We start from the raw sequence: 9,552 nt of genomic DNA on the forward strand, positions 1-9,552 counted from the left end.
TGACTGGCATGGCAACCTGGCTGGCCTGGCACAGGTGGCAGATTGCTCTTGTTCTTCTGTTGCAATGCTGGGGCCTGGCTGGCATGCACTTGCTTGCTCCCTCAGTCTGTGGGCTGCTGCTGCTGTCTGCAGAAATTCTCTGGTTTGCACCAAGTTGGTCTGGGCACTGATTGGTTGCACCTTGGCACAGGTTGTGGGGGGGGGCAGATTGCTCTGGTCCTGCTGCTGGGCCTGTCTGTCTAGGGGGTTTGGGGTAGAGGCTCCAAACTTGGAGCGTGCTTACTGGAACCTCTCCCCAACATACCCACCAAGTTTCAAGACGATTGGACCAGGGGGTACAATTTTATGGGCCCCCAAACAGGTTGCCCCCAGATCAGCTTGCTGCAGTTTATTCGCGGTTTGCCGCCGAAATTCGGCGGCAATTCGGCAACATTGTATCCTATGGACCTTGGAGTGGGTAAGCTCCAAACTTGGAGGGTGGTTACTAGAACCTCTCCCCTACATACCCACCAAGTTTCATGAAGATTGGACCAGGGGGTCCAATTCTATGGGCCCCCAAACAGGTTGCCCCCATCCCATTGTTCTCTATGGTGGGAAAAAAAGTAATTTTTTTCCCACCATAGAGAACAATGGGATGGGGGCAACCTGTTTGGGGGCCCATAGAATTGGACCCCCTGGTCCAATCTTCATGAAACTTGGTGGGTATGTAGGGGAGAGGTTCTAGTAACCACCCTCCAAGTTTGGAGCTTACCCACTCCAAGGTCCATAGGATACAATGTTGCCGAATTGCTGCCGAATTTCGGCGGCAAACCGCAAATAAACTGCAGCAAGCTGATCTGGGGGCAACCTGTTTGGGGGCCCATAAAATTGTACCCCCTGGTCCAATCGTCTTGAAACTTGGTGGGTATGTTGGGGAGAGGTTCCAGTGAGCACGCTCCAAGTTTGGAGCCTCTACCCCAAACCCCCTCCCCCCCAGCCCCCCACAAAGTTTCAAGAGGATTTTTGCCATTGACTTCAATGGCCCCATTGGTTATAATGGACCCGAATTTTTCGGGATTTTTTTTCGGGATTCGGACAAGCTCATAAATTGCTAATTCGGGATCCCAAAAGCCGAAAAAAGCCGAAAATCGTTATTTTCGGCTTTTTTTTCGGTTCGGGATTCCGAAATGCACATCCCTAGTCATAGATGCAACGAACATGAAGTTGAGCCAACTTCAGAGGACGGTGGAAGACCGGAAGGCCTGGCGGGATCTGGTCCATGGGGTCGCGAAGAGTCCGACTCAACTGTGCGACTGAACAACTTCACTCGGAGTCTCAGAGCGGCTTACAAACTCCTTTCCCTTCCCCTCCCCACAATAGACACCCTGTGAGGTAGGTGGGGCTGAGAGAGCTCTGACAGGAACGGCTCCTTTTCAAGAACACCTCTGACAGAACACCCCTACTCCAACTTTAAAAAAAATTCGATGGAAAAATGGGGGGGGGGGTTTTGAAAAAAAAATATTTTCTCCCCTTTTGGAATGAGTGAAATAGAAGACAAGAATATGCGTAAAACCTTTTGTACTTCACATATTGAGTAAGACAGTCTACAGCATTAGATAACTCTCTATATTTCAATACATTTTTCAAGCTATTTTTTTGTGCAAATGTGAATACTTTCAGCAAAAATATGCTATAGTGCATTATTAAAGAGTTCAGGTTTTTCACTGTTATGAAATTTAACTGAAAACCCAATCTACATTTTGTGACTGTGTCCAAATAATACAGTGTCTTTTATTTAGGGTGAAATTTGTTTTCTACCTTCAACTTGTGTTTTTGGTACCTGCCAAAAATTAAGCTACATCTGCTTTGGTAGCACAGCATGCAGCAGTTTGCAAGCCTTTCTCAAGCACCGGAAATATTTTCAGGTTTCTTCTTACAGAAAACAAAGCCAAATATACTTTAAAATTCCATCAATATGCCAAATGGTACACTCTGATATAATAACTAAGTTATAAATGATGCATTTAAGTTGTACATCAGTAAAGAGTTTAGACTGGACAAGAAAGTAAGTGCTGCATATTTCTCTGTCCCCCCCCCTCCAAGTTTCCATGGCTACACAATTTCCAAAAATTTTACATCGCAAAGTGAGGCCCTTGCTAGGCAGAAATTTATATTCGAGGTTAATTGAAGAAATGGCATTTCTAAACAGTAGGCTCAAAGGGTCACAAAATGCAGGAAGTACAGGATGAGATGTAAAGGGCTCTTTTTGTAGCAGGTACTCATTTGCATATTAAGCGACACACCCCTAATGTAGCCAATCCTCCAAGAGCTTACAGTAGCTCCTGTAAGAAGAGCTCTGTAAGCTCTTGGAGGACTGGCTACATTAGGGGTGTGTGGCCTAATATGCAAAGGAGTTCCTGCTAGAAAAAGAGCCCTATAATAATGAGAAAAAGTATGGAGATAATTTACAATGCTGTGATGGGTGATAATTGACTTAGGAAATGTAGGGAAACTGTGGGAACACCTATACGGACTTCAAGCTTACATAAGCTTATGCTAGAATCAAAATTCCTCTTTAATGAAGGGTCTCCCACGTGATGCTCCTGGTCACCATGGCAACCACAGACACCTTTCCTGATGGTGGGTAGGGCTTTTGCCCAAGAGAGTTTTTAATTGGCCACTGGAAATCTGACAGATACAGCCAGATGAGTGTTTCTTAGCTAGTTCAATAGGTACACTGATTTTGTGTGTACGTGAGAAAACATTTTTTTAAACAGTATGTTCATTTTAAAAAAACATCCTGTCAAGGAAGAAGCTGTTTTTTCTTCCTGAAATGCTGAAGAGCTACAGAGTTATGCATGACCTCGCTCCCTGACTCTGCCTTCTGCAGCAGCCATTTTGTGGTTGCGGCCACCACTGTCAGAATTCCAAAGAAGAAGAGATTGGATTTATACCCCGCCCTTCACTACCCAAAGGAGTCTCAGAGCAGCTTACAAACTCCTTTCCCCTCCCCTCCCCACAACAGACACCCTGTGAGGTAGGTGGGGCTGAGAAAGCTCTTGACAGAAACGGCTCTTTTTTTCAAGAACAGCTGTGCCAGAACTACGGCTTGCCCAAGATGCAGGTGCAAGTGGAGGAGTGGGGAATCAAACCCGGTTCTCCCAGATTAGAGTCCGCGCACTTAACCACTACACCAAACTGGCTCTCAAAGGTGCCTGACAGGCTGAAAATGTCAGGGACCCCTGCTTTAAGGTGCCATGAGACTTCAGTTTATTGTTGCCTCAACAGACTTAACACTGCCACTCCTCTGGACTCATGATGCTACACTGGCTAACCAGTGAGCCTTAGCTCAGAGGTGTTTCACAAACCCTTTCAGAAAGGGTGTGTGTGTGGGGGGGAGAGAAACAGCTAGCCAAGCTAAACCACCAAGTGTTTGCCTTTTTTTGTCAAATGGCAGACAGCAAAGAAACCCAAAGGAACATTCTCTAAAGGCTGCCTTATACACTCCTTACTCAGGCGGTTCATTTTGAATCCTACTTTTCAGATGGGGAAAAATTAAAGGAGATTGGCATAAAAATGTGCACTGGGAATTTCCCTTCTTTTCAATTTGCTTTGTGAAACACGCCACCCTAGGCAGGCAGGATGGACAAGGAACTTATGCGTCAACACAAAAAACAAAGAGGCGCCTCCGTGCAAAAAGCAACATCTGTTCAAGCCCCCGTTCCCTATGGTCGGGCGTTCGGTAATCAGCATGGTGAGTCATCACAGGCACTCGTCTCTCGCCGGCATATTACAAAGCCATTCTGGCATCAAGGACGGGGGCCCCGCCGATCCACTCACATCTTTGATCTGCACGGTAAACTCCTTCTCTTGGCCGCCGTGCCGGAGGCGGGTGAAGGACGTGGCCCCTTCCTCCTGGGACGCCAGGGGGCAGATGTGGGGGATGGGAGAGTTGGTGTATTCCCCGTGCAAGCGGGGGAGGCTCTCTCCCTGGCCCACGCAGGCGCCCACCTGGCTCTGTGCCGAAGGCCATTTCCCCGAGAGCACAGCCTGACACACCATGTCGATGCGGTTGATGAGCACCCGGTCCTGGTGGGGAAGACAGAGACAGAGATGCAGTCAAGCATTGCCTGTGGGAAGTACCTGCGTCGCTCTGTTTTGAAACTGGGCCCCTCCCTTGCAGCTGCCCTCCAGGTTATTTACATGTTCATAACCTTTTTATACAGAAGGGCCTATTTCCTGTGATCCCCAAGAAACAATTACTGAAGGGGTGGGGAGTAAAATGATCTTGTTTGAAAGCAGGCAATGATCAAGTTTGGCCTGCAGTCTGTGACTGCAGGCCCAACAGCTCAGCTTAGCCTGGGCTCATCAGAACTTAGAAGCTAAGCAGGGTCGGCCCTGGTTAGTACTTGGATGGGAGACCACCAGGGGTCATTTGGTAGAAAAAGAGGTCCAGGAGCTCATTAGCATAACTCATTAGCATATGCCACACCCCCTGGCATCACCCGAAGAGTGTCGGAAGGCAACACCCACCACTCAGGCTCCACTGGACTGTTTTGGATTGCTAGCTATTGGGGGGAGGGGGGGAATTACGTGCAGATCTGCCCTCACAGAGGAGGGAGAGCTTGTACCTGAATAAAGCTTGGTCTTAAAGGTGCCACTGGACTGCAACTCTGCAATTTATCTGGCTGCTTCTTGCTCTGACTGAGGGCTGCTGGGAGCAGGGGGCGGGGCTTGTTGCATGCCCCCGCCCCTTGGGCTCTTTACTGCCGGAGCTCCGTTCCCGTGCGCTCCTGCAGGAAATGACCCCTGGGACCACTAAGGGAGTCCAGGGTTGCTGCACAGAGGCAGGACACGAGAAACCTGCAAGCTGCATCCTTCAAATGTTTCTTTGTTTGCCCTGACCGGGATAACCCAGGCAAGCCCGATCTCATCAGATCTTGGAAGCTGAGCAGGGTCGACTCTGGCAACTACTTGGATGGGAGGCCTCCTTGGAATACCAGCAGTCGGGAGGCGGGGGCAGGCTTTATTCAGCCACCTCTCTGAATATCCCCCAGGCCCCCAGTAGGGGTCAGTCACCAGAGGTCGCCATGACTTCCAGGTGCACACACACTCACATATAAAAGAAAATACCAAAAAAACAACATTTCCTTGTTTCTCATCCTTTACTCTGTTTCCTTTATTCTCTTTTTGCTAGCCGTGTTGCAGGACGCTGGGCACCCCGCGAGCTCTGCACAGGATGATGAACCAAGCGCTTCCAGAGCGATTTCAGGAGACTCCCTGACCTCAACTTGTGTTTCCGCACACTTACCTTCGGCCACTCGTGGGCACGCTGGCGTTCTTGCAAAAGCAGGTCTGAAGCGCTGGGCTGTGGGGAGTTACCTTCGTGGGAAGTGGGGAGGGACAGGAGTGACTCTTCCTCCTCAAACAGTTTCCCGCCACAAGAGGCTTCTTCACCTGAGGGGGGGGGGGGTGGAACAAAAAGGCTGAGTTCGTGAAGGATTGTCAGAGGACAAACAGAGTGAATAGTGGCAGGATAACCAACAAAGATTAGTGAAAAGGAGTGCCAATATTAAAACCTTTCCATAAAAAAAGATACATGTATTTATTGATAATAACAAATTTTAAAACATATATAGGGGCCCAATTACAACCAATGTATATAAAGCATAACAATATCAAGGGCTTTAAAAAGTTGACCTTACGCGTTTCGGCCAAATAGGCCTTCCTCAGAGGTCATACATATGTGGCAAGATGGTTAATAATTATATTCACATAAACACAATCAGAAATATATACAAAGTATAGATTCAATGAGGACCATAAAGTAAATTGTTCAGAAGTAAAATCACCAGGCACAGGATAAATATGCACATAAGACCTTTAAAGTGCAATCACTAGCCCAGTGATTATAAAATAAACTTATGGTCCAAAAATTTCCTTCTTTGATTGTGTTCCCACAGTATTCACAAGTAAAAAGCACTGATTGTGTTTATGTGAATATAATTATTAACCATCTTGCCACATATGTATGACCTCTGAGGAAGGCCTATTTGGCCGAAACGTGTAAGGTCAACTTTTTAAACCCTTGATATTGTTATGTTTTATATACAGTGGTTGTAATTGGGCCCCTATCTATGTTTTAAAATTCGTTATTATCAATAAATACATGTACCTTTTTTTATGGAAAGGTTTTAATATTGGCCCTCCTTTTCACTAACCTTTGTTTGGTTCTGGAGTTTATTGTTAGGTTCAGTTTTTTCCCCTTCTTGTTTCTGCTAGGATAACCAACAAAACCAGGGCCTGAGGCAAGCTTGTCAGCCTACAAAAAGCCTAACTAAACAGGCCTCCTCTGGCATTATTGTGACTCGCTCCCACTACGAGGGGGCCGTGGCGCCAGGAGCTAAAACGAGGGTGGGTTTTTCAAACCAGGCCCGTGAGCCTCAGACTCCAGTTCACCTTCTCAAAAGAGCTGGGCAAACACTCAAGAACATGGCACCCCATTCGTCTGGGTGTGGTTTCTGATTTGGGGATTAAATCTTGAATCGATGAGGCTCATCAATTTAGATCCTTCAGTGGCTTACCCAGTTGTGCAGCTGGGGAAGTTCTGTGAGAAACCTTCGGGAAGTTATCTGGTTACAGTGAAAAAGGAGGACCTTTTCTTCTAACATGAGCTCTTAGAATCACAGAATCACTCAATTCTTGATGGAGTGTGTCACCTGCAAACTGAACAACGCCGCTCTTCGGCCGATCTCCACTAAATTCACGGAAAAGTGGAATCGCATTCTGGACTTTCTCACTAAAGAAGAATTTGTTCCCACATTTTGGTCTCAGTATGATGAATGGTTGTAAATACTAAACCTCTCTACAGGTTTAATCTACACATTAGGAGTATAACAAAGATTAGCCTGGCTACCCACAAGTTTTGGCTAGGATGTCTCTCTAAGATACACGGAACTCCGAAACACCAAGTTATTACATACTCACAAGACTGATGTTTGGTTACTCTGATTTCTACTACACATAGTTCGCAGATGTTGAATCTTTGTACATGTTTTACACCTTTACATGATAAGGTATTTTTATTTATTTATATTTAATTATTTATTTATTTATTTTCGCATTTATATCCCGCCCTATCCTGAAGGCTCAGGGCAGCTAACAGGGGCACCAAGTGCCAAGTAAAACAATAACATATAGCATATAATTTAAAACAAGAACATATAATTAAAACAGTCACAGGTAGCATACTGTTTATGTTCGATGTTCTGTATTTAATGTCAAATTATAAGGTTTCTTGATTATACTTTGTGAAAAATTCAATAAAATATTAATTTTAAAAAAAGAATCACAGAATCGGAAGGGCCCACACAGGCCGTCTAGTCCAACTCCGTGCTCTCTGAGTGCGGTTCTCCAACCAGTTCCCTGTCCACCTAAGTATCCTAGAGTCCAGTCCACAGTCCTTTAGTTTACCCACCAGGACATCATGGGGAACCCTGTCAAAAGCTTTGTTTTCGCTTAAGGTGTACATCACCTCTTGCTTTCTTTAGCATCACAAGCACATTCAGTATTGACATTTTTGTAACATCCGAGTTAACTTAAATTTAATCTACTGCTTGGCTATTTAATTGGCAATCAACTAAAAGGTTTATCAATCGACCGGTCACACTCAATTTAGAGTAGGGCGGATAATAATTGCCCTAGGTCAGGGTCCCCCAACCTTTTTGAACCTGGGGGCTCCTCTGACATTCTGACAACCACAAAATGGCAGCCACAGGAGATGGGAGTCCACCACAAAATGGCTACCACAAGAGGTCGACACACACAGAGGAAGCCCAAGTTCCGGGGACAAGGAGTATTTTAAAAACAGAGAGGAGAGAGAAGAGATTGGATTTATCCCCCGCCCTTCACTACCCAAAGGTGTCTCAGAGCGTCTTACAAACTCCTTTCCCTTCCCCTCCCCACAACAGACACCCTGTGAGGTAGGTGGGGCTGAGAGAGCTCTTGACAGAAATGGCTCTTTTTTCAAGAACAGCTCTTATCAGAACTATGGCTTGCCCAAGGTCATCCTGCCAGGTGCAAGTGGAGGCGAGGGGAAACAAACCCGGTTCTCCCAGACTACAGTCCCCGCACTTAACCACAACACCAAACTTAACCACTACACTACACTACACTGGGAGAGAGGAGTGAAAGAGAGACTAAAACCAACACTATGGTGGCAGCTGCTGCTAAAACAATATTACCTTAATCTGCGCAGCCATTCAGATCTCCAGTGGCCAGTCAGAAACCAGGAGCCCCACGTGGCCCCCACACTTTCTAAAAACACTTGGTGGGCGCCAGGGGTCATTCCGTAGAAAAAGAGGTGCAGGAGCTCATGAGCATAACTCATGAGCATAACTTATTTGCATGGGCCACGCCCTCTGACGTCACCGGAAGTGTGTCAGAAGGCAACACCCACTGCAACTTACCTGGCTGCTTTTTGCTCCTTGTGGCCTGGGGCTGCTGGGAGCAGGGGGCGGGGCTTGTTGCATGTGCCCGCCCCCCCGGGCTCTTTACTGCCGGAGCTCCGCTCCTGTGCGCTCCTGCAGGAAAGGTCCTGGCAGGTGCTACGGATCCCATGGATACCACACTGGGGACCCCTGCCTCAGGCAGCCAACTGCCTTCATTTGGTTGAAGAATCCGCTAAGACTTTCAACGAAGACGTTCAATGGGGGGAAAGGAAGGAAGGAAGGGAGGAGGAGGAGACTGGGTTTATACCCCACCCTTCACTCGGTGTCTCAGAGCGGCTTACGATCTCCTTCCTCTCCTCTCCCCACAACAGACACCCTGTGAGGCAGGCGAGAAAACACCACCACCACCCGCAATGCACTGGAGTCCCACTCACCCTCACTGTCGTCAGAGCAGCCCGAGGAGGAGGAGCAGGACGAAGAAGCTGAGATCTTGCTGAGGTCGAGCTCCGAGTCGGAGTCGTCGGCCGAGTCAGGCTTGAAGGGAAGGGCCGGGGGCTGCTGGGGGGTGGGCAGCTCATGCAGGGGCGGGGGGAGGAGTACGGAGGAAGCAGTGGTCGTAGCCACAGCTGCGGGGAGAGCCAGCGGCGAAGGTTGGTCTATTCACCTTAATTGCATCAGAGCAAGCACCCATGCTGGTTATAAGAGAGTGTAAGTATGGTATCCTTAGGTCCATATACAAATTGCAGTGCAGGAGAACATGAGTGATAGATTCCACACATTTTGATCTGCAAGGGCAGTATCTGGCCAGATGAGAAACCTTGTTAAATCTGCCAAATAAAATGGTGGACGGCATAGCATTACATCTGGCCAGGGTGAACGCTCCACGTTGTTCAGGGACCTGCAGAGAGGATAGATACGAGGCCATCAGCCCTGTTGTAATCTCAACGTTCAAGGGGGAGCAGGTTTTATTGCCTAAACTATATAAAGTTTGTTGCTCCGAGTCTAACAACCTGTTTTTAATCTGTTGGAATGCAACGGCAAAAGGCAACATGGACAGGGATTCCAAAGAGAGACCCAATACTTTAATTTTCCCTTCGATATATGCTGACCAGTTTGAGAGTTT

The 9,552-nt window shown here is 47.3% G+C and overlaps 1 protein-coding gene across 1 annotated transcript in view; it reads right to left on the reverse strand.

Moving 5' to 3' along the window:
- Positions 1-9,552, reverse strand: part of CHD8 (chromodomain helicase DNA binding protein 8) — a 77,965-nt gene that overhangs the window by 8,252 nt on the left and 60,161 nt on the right. Inside the window, exons 32-34 of the mRNA XM_015420459.1 lie at positions 8,864-9,081; positions 5,291-5,436; positions 3,820-4,068 (exon numbers count right to left, since the gene is read on the reverse strand). Of these exons, the coding sequence (XP_015275945.1) occupies positions 3,820-4,068; positions 5,291-5,436; positions 8,864-9,081 (613 nt within the window). The remainder of the gene's footprint in view (positions 1-3,819; positions 4,069-5,290; positions 5,437-8,863; positions 9,082-9,552) is intronic.

Source organism: Gekko japonicus, unplaced genomic scaffold (assembly GCF_001447785.1).
Source record: "Gekko japonicus isolate JY-2015 unplaced genomic scaffold, Gekko_japonicus_V1.1 scaffold441, whole genome shotgun sequence".
NCBI lineage: Eukaryota > Metazoa > Chordata > Lepidosauria > Squamata > Gekkonidae > Gekko > Gekko japonicus.